Source organism: Chaetura pelagica, unplaced genomic scaffold (genome assembly GCF_000747805.2).
Source record: "Chaetura pelagica isolate M959 unplaced genomic scaffold, ChaPel_1.0 scaffold29, whole genome shotgun sequence".
Lineage (NCBI taxonomy): Eukaryota > Metazoa > Chordata > Aves > Apodiformes > Apodidae > Chaetura > Chaetura pelagica.
In genome coordinates this window covers 1,732,842-1,751,584 of record NW_009970720.1, presented here as the reverse complement: position 1 = coordinate 1,751,584, position 18,743 = coordinate 1,732,842, and the positions used below count along the sequence as shown (strand labels likewise).

The 18,743-nt window shown below is 35.5% G+C and overlaps 1 protein-coding gene across 1 annotated transcript in view; it reads right to left on the bottom strand.

The window, feature by feature from the left end:
- Window positions 1–18,743, bottom strand: part of UGGT2 (UDP-glucose glycoprotein glucosyltransferase 2) — a 78,945-nt gene that overhangs the window by 26,569 nt on the left and 33,633 nt on the right. The window contains exons 14-24 of the mRNA XM_010006352.1: window positions 17,753–17,888; window positions 16,074–16,205; window positions 15,155–15,319; window positions 14,605–14,728; window positions 14,427–14,525; window positions 12,550–12,644; window positions 8,595–8,801; window positions 7,115–7,246; window positions 5,166–5,290; window positions 3,448–3,543; window positions 1,642–1,744 (exon numbers count right to left, since the gene is read on the bottom strand). Of these exons, the coding sequence (XP_010004654.1) occupies window positions 1,642–1,744; window positions 3,448–3,543; window positions 5,166–5,290; window positions 7,115–7,246; window positions 8,595–8,801; window positions 12,550–12,644; window positions 14,427–14,525; window positions 14,605–14,728; window positions 15,155–15,319; window positions 16,074–16,205; window positions 17,753–17,888 (1,414 nt within the window). The remainder of the gene's footprint in view (window positions 1–1,641; window positions 1,745–3,447; window positions 3,544–5,165; window positions 5,291–7,114; window positions 7,247–8,594; window positions 8,802–12,549; window positions 12,645–14,426; window positions 14,526–14,604; window positions 14,729–15,154; window positions 15,320–16,073; window positions 16,206–17,752; window positions 17,889–18,743) is intronic.

The window sequence follows — 18,743 nt, the reverse complement described above, 5'->3', positions numbered from 1 at the left end:
TTCCTGCTGTCCCACAATTTGCCTCTGTCAGAAAATTGCTACTTTCTCAGAGTAAGCAGTCAAGTTTAGATTACAGTTTACCTTATACCTAAGCTTATATCTTCCCAATTTCAATTCAATTTAATGAGTAACTGTGTTTATATTTTTTAAAAATTACCAAAAGATTTCTTTAAGTAATTTTTAAGTGACACAAAGTAATATAATAGCATGCTTTCAACCAGGGTAAAAAACCAAATTGTAACATGGACATATTCAATATGGACTGGGACAAGAAGCACGTACATTTTTGGGGTGGCTAGTATTTTGCACCCTGAGTAGCTGCCATCCAACGTACTGGGCACCAACCCAATTACATTTTTCAAAAAAATATCCTATAAATATATTAAAGTGCTTAAACTTTATAATATTTCAATATTCTACATAAAGCAAGATAATAAAAAAGGTATCCATTCAGGAATTTTGAGTTTGGGGCTTGCTATATACATGTATACATATTTTGTCTCTACACCAGGAGATGGTGGCTTTTTGGTAGACCATGGGAGTCACTTGCCAAGGCATGCTTTAGAGAAGTTGCTCCTCAGGGAGCCCATTGCCCTAGGAGGAACAGAGGCTTCTGATTTGAGCTATAAGGCCCTTGATGCAACACACCATAACATGAACTTCTGGCTAAATGGAGAGAGTTTCCAGCCAATTCTAAAATAAAAATATTTTAATTTGGTAATACCAAGCTTTCAATTGAACTGAGAAGGATGAAATGAAAGATCTGGTTCTAGAGAAAAGCTAGTATTTCAGAGTATTGGAACAGCACATTTTCTATTATGGATAGCTTCACTATTAAGAGTGAGTGCATACTTTAATGTTTTATACAAAAGGCATAAAAGGGTATGAAACTAGGAGGGGGGAAAGGAATTAAAAGAATTTATGAGACTTTCATAATTACTGCAGAGAAAACGATAAAACAAGACGCAGCAAAAATCAAGTTACAGGTTTCAGAATTGTATCAGACCATAAACAGAAGACAAAATTTACATTTTTATGGGAAACTATAAAGGAACCTGAGGTAGAGTGATATTCTGCAGCTAGTGAAGAAAGAAAATAATTTTAAGACCTAAATTTTTAGGGCAGTTTCTGTTGAGATGATCAATAGCTACACACAGTGGACTACTTCTAGATATACTTAGTAGCATTAATCAATTGAGAACCCCCTTGCCAAGAGCTGAAAGGTTTATGGTCCAGTCTTCTTATGATGATATTACAGGTCAGATTTAGACCACGTCATTTAGGTATCCTGGAAAACTAAGGTGATTTGGTTTAATGGAAAGAAGCATATGCCCCTTAAGATTTTGAGATAGGACATGCCTCTATATTACACAGACAAGCTCTTCCTTTTCTTCTGTTGACTATATAGAGCATTTATGGACTCACTTTTAAGAGGACTGGTTCAGAGGGCATCTGACTTGCAATCGCAAGTAAGGTACTCACAGTGATGAATTCCTTAATTTTTAAAATTATTTAAATAACCAAAGTATATATATTTAATATACCTAAAATTTGTCTTCCCCTTTACTACACCATACATGGAAGTTAGAAAAAATTCTAAACTACAAATGTGCACATTAAAAGAAATTATCACCATCTTACCATTAATAAATGAGTCATCTTCTGTGCTTCTCTTGTCAATGGATCCACAATAGCAATAACATCATAGAATGGTTCATTCTCTTGAGGATCAACTTTTACTACGCTGTTAAAAAAATTAATAAGTGACACGAAAATTCTAAACTGAATTTCTGGAAATAACAAACATCTTTAGTCATGAATTTTTAATATCAGAGGAACTTTAGATTTTACTGCTCACAAAAATGTGTCCCTCATTTCAAGCAGGGATATTGATATTATTATAGCAGTGATATTATTGCTCCCTGTGATGTTACTAAGAAAGCTAAACGTGAACAGCTATTAAAAATTTAGCATTCATCTCCATAGTTCCATATTGGTTATTGATAATTTACATGCCTCATAATGAAAGTAATAAAACACTGAAAATTTTCTAAAATGGCCTTTTTGACTGGTCTATAGTTACCTTCATCAATATCTAGAAGCAACCAGTTTGACAAGTGCAAGACACAATTAAAAAAAAAAAAAGTGGAGAAAATGGCAACTAAGATGTGTGAAACTTCACAGGACAGATAAGCTTTATGCATTCCAGAAAATAATTTAGTTTGATAAATTTGATTAGACCAAGTCAAGGAAGCCTTAGATGAAGTAATCTAGATCTGCAGGAAGGAAAAAGTAGAAAACTTCACTTAAAAAAAAGGTCATACGCTGTAAGCACACAAATTGGACTATCTGAATTTTTTTTCCCCACAAAAAATATACAGAAAATGTGAGTACTGTTAGCAAGTCGAACTCCCTCCAATATGGTAGTAGCATAGTTAATGTTATTAATATAACTCTAGAAAAGTATTAGCCACTTAAAACAGGCTACTACTGATTTCTCTTGTCAACAGTCCCATTGGCACAGCACACTAGAGCACCTTTTCCAACAAAAACAAGTAGGGGCTTGGAAATTGCATTACAAAAATTTGTATTTTTATCACAGTTCTCATGTTACAATACGTTCTTCCAAAAAATATACCTGTTTGCTCCAGAAAGCTTGGCCCAGCTAAACTTATATTAAGAACAGCTACTGTTAGTATTCCATTACAAAGAGGACAGGAATCCCAGATGCACATCTTGGTATTTTAGGTCTCATTTATAAACAATGACAACAAAAGAAGATGCTTAGGGCATGTCCAGTTTCTAAATGTAGGATCAGAATCATAGAATCAGAAGCCAACGTATAAGTACATTAATGACACTAATACAAGCTGGCCAAGCATAAACCTATTAGCTGATGACAGCCTGTTCTGTTTTTCTTAAGGAATTAAGTGCCAATGAACTCTATTAATTTGCATTTTCATGTAATCCAGTTGATATTAGCTGTGGACAAGAATGACACTGCTAAGCCAGAAACTGTTACACAGGTATAAGCACATGTGTACTAGCCTTGACAATAGCACTCAAGATACACAGAAAAAGGTATGCAGGAGTTTTCCATATTAATAAAAATAAATGGGGGCTTCTTTTAGCTCTAATCGGTGAAACATTTTAGTAAATGTATGGACTCCACGTTTTCTAATTCCAGATCACCACTTCACACCAATTGCAATCCCTTTTCAGCAAAGGATAAGGCTGGAAAATCATTAGATACTACACATTAAATTTTTAAGAAAGAAGTAACGATACATTCCACTAAGGCAGATTAACGTGTTCACACAACCACAGAACCAACAACTTCTTTTAAAACTGGAATGCTTATTCAAGTTTTCGAAGACCTTATGTAGTCATCAGTACATTCTAATATGACAGTACTATATGTGCCTTATCATGGCAGACAGAACTTACCTGTGCTGCTGTTTGAGTAATTCAGCATCTTGCCTCATCTCTGTTTTAGGCAACGACGACAGTAGGGCATCTATTTTCATAATCAAGTTACTGCCACTATATTTAATAAGGAACATATAATTTGTTTTTAATTAGAAAAGGAGGAAAACATTCACTGTTTAATGTATGTCTGTCTGCATATGGGATATTTTAAAAGCCTGCATCACAAACCTTCAAAATTACTTCAAGATCTGTACCTTGAGTAAAACCTTTAGCACAACAATGCCCAAGATCCACTTACTACCTTAGAGCTTGTGAAATGCACACCTTTCTTAAAATTAAGTGATGCAGAATTAGAAGAATTATTGTTCAGCCTCACTGTTTACATGGTACAATTTGCTATAATTTGTAGCTATTTATTTATTTATTTTACATTTTTGGTCCCTTTTTGACATCTAGGAACAGACATAAAGGAGAAAGCTTCAAGTTTACTTGGCCATAACTTCTAACTTTTTTGGGATTTCTTACTGAAATTTCCTTAGAAACCTTAATACTTCTGTTTCATTGTCACTACGCTTTAATATTTGATTAAATATGTTTTTCCCCTCACTACTTCTTGATAGTTCTAGCTCTTCTTATTTTCCTAGTAGTTATTCTTTCAGTTGTGCCAGTCCTTCCAGGTAACAGAAATGATCCACACAGAAAATCAATACTTATTGTAAAAATAATAAAATTTTGCTGTCTTCTTTGCACACTAACTGGATCAGATTAAAAGCTGGCTGGAACTCATCTTTACACTTGTCAATTAACAGGTGTCTGAGTGTTGTCCAGCAAGGTGTCAGAGCACCACTTCTGTCCATGTCTCTGCAGGCTCATTTTCTAACCAATTCTTAAAGACAACACACTGTTTTCCTTCAAATACCAATACTCAGATATTACTGTGGTTTTAAGATGCACTGGATTTTATAAAGCTTATTATTACTATTATCACTTTTAAGTAAACAAAAGCTAGTAGGAATTGTTTACAGTTCCATGTACTCATCTTGTGGTTCTAACTACAGTGAAAGCAGATAAAATATTTGGAGAAATTTGGCAGAGCTGCACACATGTTACAAGGCAAGCTGGAGAGGATGTGATTCTTTAGACATACAGTGATCTCTTATGCCTTGGACTCATCACACATATGACTAACAGTAAGAGGGTGCATGTCTCATGAATAACACAGGGTGCATTTTTTTCTGCTCTGTGCTGTAACAACAAGGTACCAAAGAGGCTGTCACAGCAGCAGGGTAAATGACACATGCAGTTGAAACTCAACATACACAGTGTATAGAGTGGAAAACTATGTTAAATAGCACAATTTGCCAAGCATTAAGGTGATTCAAAGTTTAGCATGTGATGTTTCTTCCAGGAAACAGGGCAAGGATTTGAGTACATAAGTCTTCTAGGGAAATGCTAACAAGGAAATGAGGGACCTCAGTAGATAGTAGTAGACAGTAAAACCTGTCTACATAGAATTACTCTGATGCTAAGTAAGAAGATAGCAAATATGCAGCGTGCAAGCAACAAGCACTTACAGTGCATCTAAAGTGTATATATCTGAGTATATAGTATGATGAGTGCTCTCACTATATATATGAATCTTTGTTCATATTTCCCATGCAAAATGCTTATTAATTTGTCACGGGCAATAAACAAGGCAGTATATCATAAAGCCTCAAAATGCAGAGGAATTTTACCTTTTACTACTGTTTCCCATCTCTTTGACAACAGCTTTAATCTTTTCTGCTGAGGTACTGTATGTTATTTTTTCCAACAATTTAAAGTCTTCAGTGTAGAATTCATTGTCTAAAGGACCCAGTATCTTTAATAGAGGAAAAAAGAGTTACTAAGCATAGAGTGTCCCAATAATGTTTCTTCTGTAAGCAAAAATATGCTAATATTTTAAACGAATGCACAAGATTAAATATACAACCCCACACCCTATAGACACCAATATTATTAACTATATAGTACTAAGCTGTATAGTAACTATGCAGGATGAGTTTTTTACAGTTCTGTAATTACTGATCATTATCAATGACAAAGACAAGCTGCAACAGAAATATCTGTTATATTTTTCATTATACTTATGTAAAGGAGTACACTATTTAGAAATAACATATCTAAGTTTAAGAAAAAGCTCTGTTAGGTACATTATTTTAAACAGAAACTCAAATTACTGTCTGCCTACTGCACTCTTTAGTTGTTTAATTCTGTGAACACTGTATCTTAACTTCTCAAGGCTTCTTAGATGAAGCAGAATAGTTGAAGGGAAGAGGAAAGGATAAGAAATACAGAATATCCAGAGACAGAACTGCTATGTTGTTTTGGTGTCTGAAGGAAAAAAAAAAAAGAGCTTTCAGGTCCCAGAAAATAGGATGCTGTTTAGATTTCCTACTCAGTCTACTGGGCTAAATTGAACCAAGCTGACTTTAAGAACCTACAGGGCTCCCAGGATATAGAATGTCATGTAAGTTTGGTGCTGAATGCCCCTCTTCTGAAATTCAACTGCTTCCTAGAAATGAGAGGTTCCACTTTTGCATTTTTATTAATAGCAGTGATGCATGAGAGAGTAAGACATAGTGTGACCATGAAATACAATGCTATTTTTGCAGAATTCATAACTTGAAAAAGAAGTCATAAAAACAAAATTTCAGAGCTGAAATAGCAAGGATAGAAATTAAATATCCCACATCTTTTTAAAAAGTAACATTAGAAGTCAAAACATGAATATACATTATCACATTTCTCCAAGTATTTTTTAAGATATTTATTTCCTCCAAACTTAAAACATTTCAATATTTGAGCTTTTTTAGGTGTGGAAAACAGCAATAAACATTTATAAAATAACATTGTATTTATTTGGGGGGGTGATACAAAAAAGCCAACATAATTCTTCTGTGCTTCATCAACAAAAACACTTTCTGTGGGTTTGTTAGTGGTGTTTCTATTGTACCTTTGAAGCAATTTCTGATGCACAAGAGTAACTAAGAATACAATTTAAAGAAAGTTTCCAGTAATGAGATACCAACCTAGTATCTGTACTTCTTTCTAATGGTGGAGTAATACACAGAAAACAGAAAAGATCTAACTCAAAGATTAGTTTGCATGAATTGTATTTGTAATGTAAGGTATTGTCATTAACAAGTACTAAATATTGAACCCAATATTGTATTTTCTTAAATCACAGTTCATCTGTAGCCACACTGTAATTAAGGCTATTGATGTTTACAAACAATATGGGTTTTCAGAGCTTGAAATATTACTATAGTAAGTTTAATTTAATTGTTTATTATATATGCAGCAGTTAATCCTATCCCAAATGTGTAAAATACAGGTAGCTTCAGGGTCATCATCTAGCATTACAAATCTATCAAATATTGACCTATTTAGAGAATTTTGTCAGCTTAACTCTTAAATAGCTGTGGGAATGACAAATCTGTATTAGCACCAATGGAATGGAGTTAATAAATGTATTAGGAGTAAAACAAAATTAAAAACAAGGCAAACATTCATACCATTCTCTAACAACAGGCTGAGTAAATGGGAAATTAATATAATGCATTTTCTTTACTTTGAAAGCAAAGTTCCAGGAAGTAAAACATTCCTACAAAATAACTGAGAGATTACTTCATTTTTTTCTTACCCTGCCATTGCTCATAACAGCCATTTGCCCAGGAAGCAGCTTAAGAACCTCTTGGCAGAACATCTGGTGGCTTTTAATTAAATCCAGTCCTAAAGTGTTGTACTTCTTCTCAAAAGTATCATCATCCATTCCCTAAAGCAAAGGTAAAGCATGAGATGGTGGAATGAATCACTGAATATACATTTTGTAACAGCTGAGGGAATCAAAGATTTTCGTGGTAACCAGAAATCAAAATAAAACAACTACTCCAGCTTCAATGCCAGCACATAATTGTGGGTGTGGAGTCACCCCACTAGCTCGTGTGCAGTTTCTACCCTTGGGCAACTGTGAGTAACTGGGAGAGGAAAGCTGAGTCCAAGGTTAAACACTTCTACAACCTAGCACAGAGCTGCCTGAAAAATAACATTCTCTGTTAACAACTGTTCTGTATTTTCACTTTTAGGAAAAAAGAATAAAAAAATCCATCATACTTTAGAAACCTAACAGTCATTTTAATATGTTAATTTGATACTGCATAAACATGTTTTTGGGGAAGCCAAATCATCCAGTAAGATGCACAAGAAATCCATGTGCAAAGTGGGAAGAAAATGCTGGAACTCTGGCCTCCTTACAAGGGCACTGTGCCTCACCTGTCAAAATTATCCTGCTGTAATAAAATCCACTAATATGTGTTTCTTCATCAGAAATATAAAGACCAAGGAAACAGATTAATTCACATATAATTAATATAACAAAATAAACACACGTACAGCCTGATTAATTAGCTACTTTTATGTCTTTCAAAATGTATTAGACAATCAAATATAAGCATGACCCCAAACAGCCAATTAATTTTCCAATATGGTGCCAGAGAGTTCTTCATCTTCCAAATCTTCTATTAAAAATAGTACAATCTACAGGTCCTTCTCCAACAAAAACTGTAGTTTGCAGCTGTTGTTTGATAACTCAGCTGAAATCTATGGGCAAACTTTGAAATCAGCAACTCTTGTATTTTAAACCCATGAATTTTCATAGGAACACACCAGAAAATGTTGGCCAGAAGTATACAAAGTTCATTAACCTCAGTCACTTCAGTCTGTACCTATTACTGCTCATAACAACAACAGCAAGGTAAAAATCAGTTACTTCTGAAGCCTTAACTGTTGAAAAACATTAACATTTTAATACATTAATAATTTTAATTGATAGAGATCTATAAAAAACCCCAACCCACCATTTAAACTAAACTACTTTGGTCTCAATAATCCAGTATCTGTACTGTGTTTTTCAGTATTGTCTTATTTTCTTCCATTACATTACAGAAATTCTCTCTTCTTGCATCACATAGAAGTTGCCAAAAATCGAAATCTGCTTGAGCAGAAACTGCATAAAGATTATAAACTTCATAGCATTCGGCCAAACACAGTTATTCTCAACATCCCCTTACACTTAAAGCCATGTAAAATGAAAAATAATGTAGTCTAATTTAGTTTGCACTCACTGGGATGAAGAATTTAGAAATTTTAGTTCCAGCAGCGAGAGATTTTGCTGTCTCTTCTTTACTGAGTTTACTCAGGAAACTTTTTGAGTTGCTGTTGTTCTGCGTGAGAAAAGCAGTCAAAATTCCTCTTGCAATGGCTGTGTTATCTTCCTTTATTTTTGATGAAGGATTGTTCAAAATCCCAACTCGTGTATGACTGCTTGTTTTCTGCAAAGAAAAATGCAGTATAATACACGATTTAACAATTCCATCTGCTGTTACCTAATGTATTCATATCTTTTATAACTCTGTGAAATGCCCTTGAGTATTTAATTTTTTTGCAGCAATTTGTCTTTAGAAAATCTACATCAATGCCTAATTCAGAATTTCAACTAGGAATAAAAATGTTACTAGTAAAGATTTACCCACTCTGCAATATATATTTAAAATAAAGATTGTTTTTTTTAATAGGACAATTGCCTTTGAGCATTCTGCAGAAGTGTATTTTTAACAAAGAACAAACAAGTGTTCACAGAAAACTTTAGAACTTGTTGGTGTTTTTCTATTTTTTAAAAACTACCAAACTAAGCATAAAATAAATACAAGAAAATTTATCCACTTATCACTTTATTCTTAATCAGCAGGAGAATGTTTCACTTGTTAAAATCAGTGATGCCAGTTAAATTTTGAGAGAGTGATGATTCTAAAGTAGGATCAAATGGCATCACTAACTGGCAAAGAGATAAATGGACTAATGCAGTAAAGAATACAAAAATGAGGAATTAAATCACTGTTATTCAACATATTTAACCAGCAAACTTTAAACTGCCGCCTCTGAGGAAAGCTTTGTTAGAACACTTATTTGTAAAGCTTCGAAGTGTGTACTTAAACTGCTCCTGAGGAGCACGCTCTTGCTGTAAAGATGACAGAGACTCTGCTCAGTACCTGTGAGGCTGCACTTGGGACTGTTGTGCCTGGTTTTGGTCCCCCCAGTGCAGGCTGTTGAGACACTGGAGAGGCTTCAGCAAAAGGCAGCCAAGACAGCTGGACTTGCTCAGTATGGCACATAGGAGGCTACAGAGAATCCTAATTGCAACCAATGACTACTGAAGGGTTTGTGAAAACCATGAAATGGCCAAGCTCTTCCTGGTAGCAGCAAAGAGTATAGCAAGAAGTAATGGTCATGAATCTTGGCCTAGTAAGAAAAACTACACTAGGAAGGCAGTGAAACACCAAAGCAAATTATCAAGGGAGGGGACTGAGTCACCTCCTTGGAGATTTTCAAGACTCCTTCAGACAAACCTTACAGCTGACCTAATCTAATGATGAAAATAATCCTACTTTGAGTGGGAAGCTGCACTAGATGACCTCCAGAAGTCTCTCCCAGCTAAGACATCTCTAGGCTTTTTTTAATATTAGTGGAAACTGTAGAAAGCAATTTCCCTTTGGCCGCTTCCCCTCCCAGATTCTTGCATACTTTTCTTCAAATGCCAATGGCAATTCATGTGCAAGAGGTGTCTGTGCCAGTTCTGCACCTATCAGAAAATCGACTAGACCCTGGCTTGACAGACAAAAAGGGTCTGGAAGGGAATTTAAAATCTCCCATCAAGCCTGACCTGGAATGTCTCCAGGGATTGGGCCTTCACCACCTCTCTAGACAACCTGTTCCAGTGATCCACCCTCATATTAAAGAGCTTTTTCCTAATGTTCAACCTGTATCTTTTTCTAGCTTAAGATCATTACTCCTTGTCCTATCATTACATGAACAGGTCTTCCCCAGCCTTCTTACAGGCTCCCTTCAGGTCTTGGAAGTTTGCTATAGGGACTCCCCAAAGTCTTCTCTTATTCAGGCTGAACGACCCGAACTCTCTCAGCCTGTCTTCAGAAGAGAGGTGCTCCAGCCCTCTGATCTACCCACTTCTGGACACACTTCAACAGGTCCACATCTTTCTTGTACTGGAGGCTCCAGAGCTGGACCCAGTACTCCAGGTGAGGTCTCACCAGAGCAGAGTAAAGGGGCAGAATCACCTCTCTCAGTCTGCTGGCCACACTTCTTCTGATGCAGCCCAGGATGAGGTTGGCCTTCTGGGCTGCAATTGCACACTGGTGGCTCATGTCCAGCTTTTGACACACTAGTACCCCCAGGTCTTTTTCCACAGGGCTGCTCTCTAGCATTTATTTCCCCAGCCTGTATCTCTGGTTGCTCCAGCTCAGGTGCAGGACTTAGCACTTGGCCTTGTTGAACCTCATGAGGTTCACCCGGACCAATTCTCCAGGTCCCTCTGGATGGCAGCCCATCCCTCTGGCATATCAACAGCACCAGCTAGCTTAGTATCACTGGCAAACTTGCTGAGGGTGCTCTCAATGCCACTGTCAGTATCATTAATGAAAATATTAAACAAAAATAAACTCAAAATATTAATATATTAAACAAAAATATGGCATCCATAGATCCTCCCTTGTCCACTAATGCAGTCACTCCATTGTAGAAAGCCACTATGCTGGTCAGGCAGGATTTGCCCCTAGTAAAGCCATGCTGGCTGTCCTGAATCACCTCCCTGTCCTCCATATATGCTTTAGCATTTCTACTAGGGGGATCTGTTCCATGATCTTCTCAAGCACAGGGGTGAGGCAGTTCAGTGAGGTCAGTAGTTCCCAGGGCCTTCCTTTCTACCCCATCCTGCTTAGCTTGGTGTGTCTTCCTGCTGCTTGTCACAGACAATCTTGATATGACTATCCCCCTCCCCCTTCGCATCTAGTTCAAAGCCCTGTCAATCAGTCCTGCAATCGCTTGAGCAAAGACCCTCTTCCCTCTTTGAGAAAGGCATCTCACATTTGATGCCAGCATTCCTGGTGCCACTTAGGCCATCCCATTTGGGTCAAAAAACCCCAAATTATGCTGGTGACACCAGACACGAAGCCATGTGTTGAGAGATATAAGGTTTATCTAAATCAAATCTATCATTTAGAATGAAAATAGCCAATTAAACTGCTGCTTCATAGAACAACCAACAAAACTCGTTCAGAATGGCTTTTTCTAGTGATTCTCCTCACTAGCACAGAGACTTGCCCAGACAGTTCTCACTTCGTAGCTGGGAGCTAATGCCTATTCTCCCTGCTGAAGGTAGGAAAAAACTGAAACTACGGAGGGAACACATCTGTCAAGCTTTGGTCACAGATCTAGCAGTCAGATAAATGAAATATTTTTCTGTAACAAGGACTTGTAATCCATATTCCTCTCTGCAGTTTTTAAAGCCTCTTTTTAAGACATCTTTGGTATCACATGCTCCCTGCAACATACCGATTTCACAATTCCCTTAGCATGATTTCTGTTTCATTGCTGATTAGTAAATCTAGATGTTTTCCCAACTTCAATGTAATTACTGTTCTAATCTCTCCAGAACAGAGGCTTTTGTCATTTTTATTCACATGGCATTTACCTGCATACTTTCAATACTATTATTAATACTGAAGAACTTAAAAGTAAGAAAATCCATAAATGGGGATGATCCTCCTAGCATATAAAAACACACACACAAAGAAATCAAATCTGCATCAGAAGCACACAAACAGTATGTGAAAAAACGATCACTTCATGGCCACAGCTATGCCATACGATACAGGAGAACACTACATCTTATCAACAGACATTATCCTAACTTCTCCGGCTCAGGTAACATGGTAGGATACCTCATGGGAGAAGGAATGTAACTGGGAAGAAATTCACCCTTTTAACACACAATGTCTGTTTGTCTCCTGTGTCAGGAGTCCATGAACCAAATGATCATTTACAGGCCCATAAGATTCCAGTGCTGCAGGAGAGCAGAGCAAAATGAAAGCACAGTCTTGCAAGCTTGCACCTGACCCAGAAAAAAATATTTTAACACCTTTAAGAGTATAATTTTTTTGAACGTGCACACTGTTGCTAAGAGCACATTAATCATCAGTATTTTAATATAAACTGTTAGAAACTCACCAGGTGTTTCAAGGCATTAGAAAGCATGCGTCTCCCAGCTGGCTTATCAAAATCAGCAATAATCCAGATAGTAACAGCATATAATGCATCTTCATCTAAAAATTAAGAGATAGTCTTGCTTTACATTCTGGAGGATCTTCTCACAAGTAATGAAGAATGAATTAATTCTGTTAGAGATTTTGAAGTTTATATGTATGTTTGCTGACTTAACTGAAAAGCTAATCTTTGCCACATCAGAATCTTTTGCCCTCTGAATTATTATTACTATTGTCATGAGGCAATTAATCATGTTACTGTAAGACAGCCACTAAGGTAGCCAAACTGTTGTTGCACCACTGAAACAAGATGGCCCTAAATAAAAACCTAGTTCCAAGAACAAGACTTGCTTTATCAGAGGTTTCTTGTGAAAATTTGATGGAGGCTGGTCATATACCCAGAAACGAAAAGAACTGAGTAGTTACATTAATACATGGCCATTCACTTTATCCAGCAGCAAAGGGAGAGTCCTTCAGCCAAAGGCAGGACAAAACTAACCATTTCTGGACACAAACGAGAAAACACCAAACACAGCTGAAAAACTACTGTAAACTACTGCATAGCCGCGTACGCAGAAAATTTCCATTTTTCCTGGTCTGTAGCCTCTTGTTCTTTACTCTTCATAGAATGGCAATTGTACATGAAAAATTCTGCAAAATTATCTGTAGAAGAATATCAGTCTACTCAGGTATATCATATATCTCCTAGAAGGTACTAGGTACAGATGAGAATTTTACAATGTTCTGGTGAGATTCTAGGAAGAGATTATTATTAAGTGTTGCTGCCGTCTAGAGAAACACACTGAGGACAGAGATTTCAAATGTAGCTTAGAGGTTAATGGTTTTACACAAGAGATGTGAATGAGCCCACAGATTGAAAGCCAGTCATCATTTGACAACTACCTGGGATGCCTTGGGATGTGGCTGTGACAGATAATAAAATAGGGTAAAATAACACTATTCTAAAGAAATGTAAGTATATGGCATTTCTTTCTGACAATGAAGTGAAAACTGTATTAATACTGCATAAAAATTATTGAAATAATAGTACTTTGTTAATATTATTATTACTTTACTATTACATATGATTATATGACTAGTGTTTCTTGACAGACTGATGCAAAAGAGCAGTTAATTGTCTACCCCTAGAAGTTAACGAGGTACAAACTACTGCAAAATCCCATGCTGTGTTAGCCCCCACTGTTGTATCCATAAATGCCTCCAGCTCCAAGGGAACGTACTTGCATATGAAATAAGAACTTTGTACATCAAAAAGTATTTTAAATGTACAGAAAAAAGTGAGTTTTAGAAAGATAAAATGTATCCATGAGTGATAATCCAGAGTGTTTTTATTTTCTACAGTGCTAATAAATAAGGAATAAAATCAATTATTCCTCAAATGGTAGAAATGCCTAATTTTGATACAGATATCACAAAGACTATGCATTCTTCACTTGCTAATGCTGCAACTAAGAGTTATTTGAAAACTGGATATGATCTCTAATATCCTCAAGTAAAACTATATTATGGGAACTGAGTCTTTGTTTTGAAGCTGCAGAAGTCTTGCAAAGCTTTTTAACTTAATGTCTTAAAAACAACTAGCCATGATATCCATCCCATTTCAAAACTAGAAAAATCTAAAATAACTATCCTATTAATTACAATTCATGTTTATAATATTAGTATGTGATTTGGTCTGAAAAGGTACCTGAATATTGGAAAATGTATTTATTTACATGGGAGCCTCAGGATATTATTTACTTAAGATACTTTACTAGCAACAATTTGTAATGCTTATGTAAATATATATACACACACAAAACATATAAAAAATAAATATACCCTTTTTTGTTAAATACTTCATGTTGTCTGAAATTACAGCACTTTTATCTTCTGCATCCAAAAAGGAGAAAGTAGAGAAGTCTTCCACATCAAATGGAACTGCAAAATGTAACACACAACATATTAGACTTAAAAAACTGAAAATCATAACAACAGCCAATCCAAGCAATGTAGTTACCAGATCTGGATCCAAAATGTATGTATCTTTTTTCTGCTCCAAGAATAATGGGGTTTATACGGGAAACTACATTATGCTGATCCATAAGGAAATCGATTGCATTTATATGATCATGTAACAAACCCTGCAGTAAGAGAAAAATATTAAATCCGTACTTTCAAAGCTTCAAGACTTGAGTATTTGTATAATCTTTCAACTGAGCTTCAAGCTTCTATATAAACCAAGTTACAGGCAATGGCAAGTAAAAAATGTACACATATTACACATTATTTCAAAATATCAGATACACATTTTTCAATGAACAAAAGCAGTACATTCCTTTTTTTTTTTTTAAATTCAATATAATTACTATAAGTTTAGTTGATGCTTTAATATTCTATAATATAAACACACTGTTTCAAAGCCATGATCACAAACTGAAGTAACAATTTAATTTCAGTTGCGATATTATTAATTTCAAGCCATTGCTTTATAAAAAAACGAGAACATGACTGAAACAATTCACTGCCACATATTTCATCTTACATTCATTCAGAAATGTTAAACATACCATGAACACTGCCCTCTGGAAGAACCCAGTGGCATCAATAATCCTCTGAAGAATAACTGTCTCTAACTCTGCAGCATCCATCTCTTCTCTATTAAAGGGCACGCCATTAAACAGAGCTTGAGGCAATGGACCCAGGCCAGTCTTTTTATAAAAGGTTGCTCCTGTCTGATCATATCAGAAATATCACAGGATTAAATAAGCTGTGGCAGACTGTAGCAAAACAGGAGACTAATATCAAGAGACAATGAACTCTACTCTCCAAGCACCATTCACTGTCACACCTTCTCACAAGCAGCAGGGGCAAAATGGGAAATGTTTGGAAACCAAACAGGACCCCTAGGAATCATTTATGTGGTGTTTTGACATTTTGCTTTATCATCTTGCTGAGAAATACTATTATATTTTGCTTAACATTCTCAGGAAAAAATATTAAGCAAATAACATTGAAGATGGACCTTAAAACAGTCATAGTTTTAGGTGGATCAACATACAGACCTTTTCCTTAAAGACAGCACCCTAAAAAAATATAACAAGGCTTTTTTTGTTCAGAAGCCAAGCCTTATTTGATAAGAAAGCAGAACAAGTTAATTTTTTCTCAGAGAAAACGCAGTGAGACAACCAGAAAAAATGTATTTTAAGTAGTTCCCACTGCAGAACAATTTCTGCAGTGTGAGAAAGAGACCTCTTGACATGCTTACTAGAAAAAAAACTCGTGTTCCTGAATGTAGCAGGGAATGGTGACTTTTACTTGAGAGAATAGTAATGCAGAAACCCTTTTGACATTTCCACCAATGACTGAATGGTGGCTGAAGAAAAATTTGATTCAAAGATTCTTTATTGACTGGCTTTAACATTTAGCTTAGCAAATGCAATACCTTGTGTGTCACAATACTTCTTGCCACTTTGCTCTCAAACATACCTTTCTCCCTTCATCATATTCAGAATCCACACCTAGTATGCTCTCAACATCAGCATGTGGGTATTCACTCCTAAGAAGATCTTTCACATGTTTTACTGTTAGAACATTTCCACCTTTCACTTCATGGTACATCTGTGAAAAATGTTAACAGAAAGAAATTTTAGAAGTTAAATAAATTGTCAATCATACTTTAATAAAACTGCTAAAAGTAAATAAACAATGAAGTAAATGTAACCTTTTTCTAAGGGTCTAGTCAATTTTGTATCAGTATACTTTTATATTGCTCTTATTGTTATATTGCAGTCTTTTTATTGCTTTAGTAATTATCAACATTGCATATACTCACTTTTTCATCAGAGCACTGTTCTGATCAATTTATTATTATCATATAGTCTAAATTATAGGCTATTCTTATATATAGTCTAAATCTGAAGTGGCAAAGGAAATAATGCTACGTGAGCTGAATGTGAAAGGTTATTTTTCACCACTGACTAGAGACAGAATCTAAATTATTACTGTATATCTATCTATATGGGATAAATCTAAGCCTGAATTAGTCAGTAATGCTTTTTCCTACAGTGATAATTTTGCCTTACCAATGATATTTTATTTCATAGCATAAGATTTTAATACTTTCATCAAACACAGAAAAGAAATTTGAAGTGAAAATTATCAAATCCATTTCTTTTCAAATGTGGAGCAATACATTTCCTTTCACACCTCTGAGTATCTCCAACATGTCTTTCACTGATTCTGTTTTTATTATCTTCTAATTATATTTATCATCCTCTTCTTTTTATATTACAAAAAAAACAAATACTGAAATGAACATTTTTAAAAGCACACTGTAAACTGATATTTTTTGTGATCTGGTCATGCACAACAGTCACCCATGCATATCAGCTCCTAACACTTTGGGATTTCTATTTCTCTTCCAAGGTATTCCTAGTTACTTCAGTTCCCTTCATCTTAAGCTTTCTGAGTTTGTCCAATACATTAGTTTCTAGGCACTGAACAAAACAGCAGAAAACAAGAGAAAGTATTATGTATTAATACCATATTCCCTGATATAATTTTTCCTGCAGAGTCTTCACACAGACTGCTCTCTATTTCCCTCCATTCATCTCTCATCTCTGAAATTCTTGTCTTTACATGAATCTGCATTCTTTAACTCAGAAAACCTGTCTCATATACATATCTGGAATTTTACTGTTTCCTACACCCATGAACAGCTCAAGCATGACCAAAAAATAACTTATATCGTTCCCCTTCACTGTCTACACTAGAGAATAGCTAAGGGTTTTTCAAAGTTTTTAGGATTGCCATAGTGATATTAAAATGCCTGTATTCCAAGAGATACAAAACACAGAACCAGGCATCACATTAACACAAATAACAGAGAATCATTTTTCACAAGGAAATACTTAAAGCTGTAAGGTATGCAACTACCTTTTTATATTCATGAAGAAAGCCTGTAGATAGGTAAAATGACAAAAGCAAGTTGGTTTCTAGAGGCATTAAGTTTTCTGCAAATAATTCTATAGTGCATTAAAGAGATACATGTTTTTATACTTCACACTTCCATGTAAAGTAAATGCATATGTGTTGTCACAAGGTAGCAAAATCGTAACTACATAGAAAAGCAATTAAAAAAGGTGATTTCTTGTGAGAGAACTAACATTAATTATTGAGGTGAAGGCTTGAGAAGTGTCAGATTCCTCTGCAATGTAATTAAAAGTTCTCCAAAGAGCTATTTCAGCATTTTCATTCCCATCAATTTCTTCTTCTGTACTTAACACGAAAACAAATCCAATTCTAGAAACAAACAAAAAGAGATCACACATTTTAAAACACTGTCCATTTCAAATACATTCTAATACCAACACAGAAGAACAAGACTTTTGCATTCAAATAATCTGTCCAGCATGTATGGATAAAAACACCTGTACCTAGGTGGTGGTTCCATGATAGTGTGTGTTGACACTGAGGGTACCAGCCAAGCAGTCTTCATCAGATCTCCTAGATGATGCATAGATTCCCAACTATGTACTCATTTTGGATATGCCTTTTCAACCATATAAAGCTGACACTAGTCCCACTAGACCAGGTTGCTTAGAGCCCCATCCAATCTGCCCTTGAACACTTCCAGGGAGGGGGCATCGACAACTTCTCTGGGCAACCCATTCCAATGTCTCACCACACTCATTTGGATAGCTACTTCACGTTAGATAATTTAAACCTATTTCAACAAAATCCATCATATCAGTATAAAATAGTATAGCAGATATTCAGGACATAATCAGATCAAAGGACAGAGGGAAGTAAGAAATAGATCAAGTTTTCTGAAAATATATAATTAATGCATAAAGATGCACCATGTTCTACGATTAATTGCTCCTCCCACTTTTTACACCTCTCATTATTGTAAATAACTCTTCCTTAAGTCTGATATCATCTGGGTGCTGTAAGAACAGTCAAGCAAAACAGAATATTACATGACAATATAGACCCCATGGCTTGTCCACATCTTGTATACCATGCACCTGACTGTTGCTCTCATCTCAGAGAATTTTAAAATATAAACTAAGAAAGTTCAGGGAAAGACAAATCAGAAAACAAAACAACCTTTGGAACAGCTCCCAGGCTGTTTCCCTAGTAACCTAGGGAAAG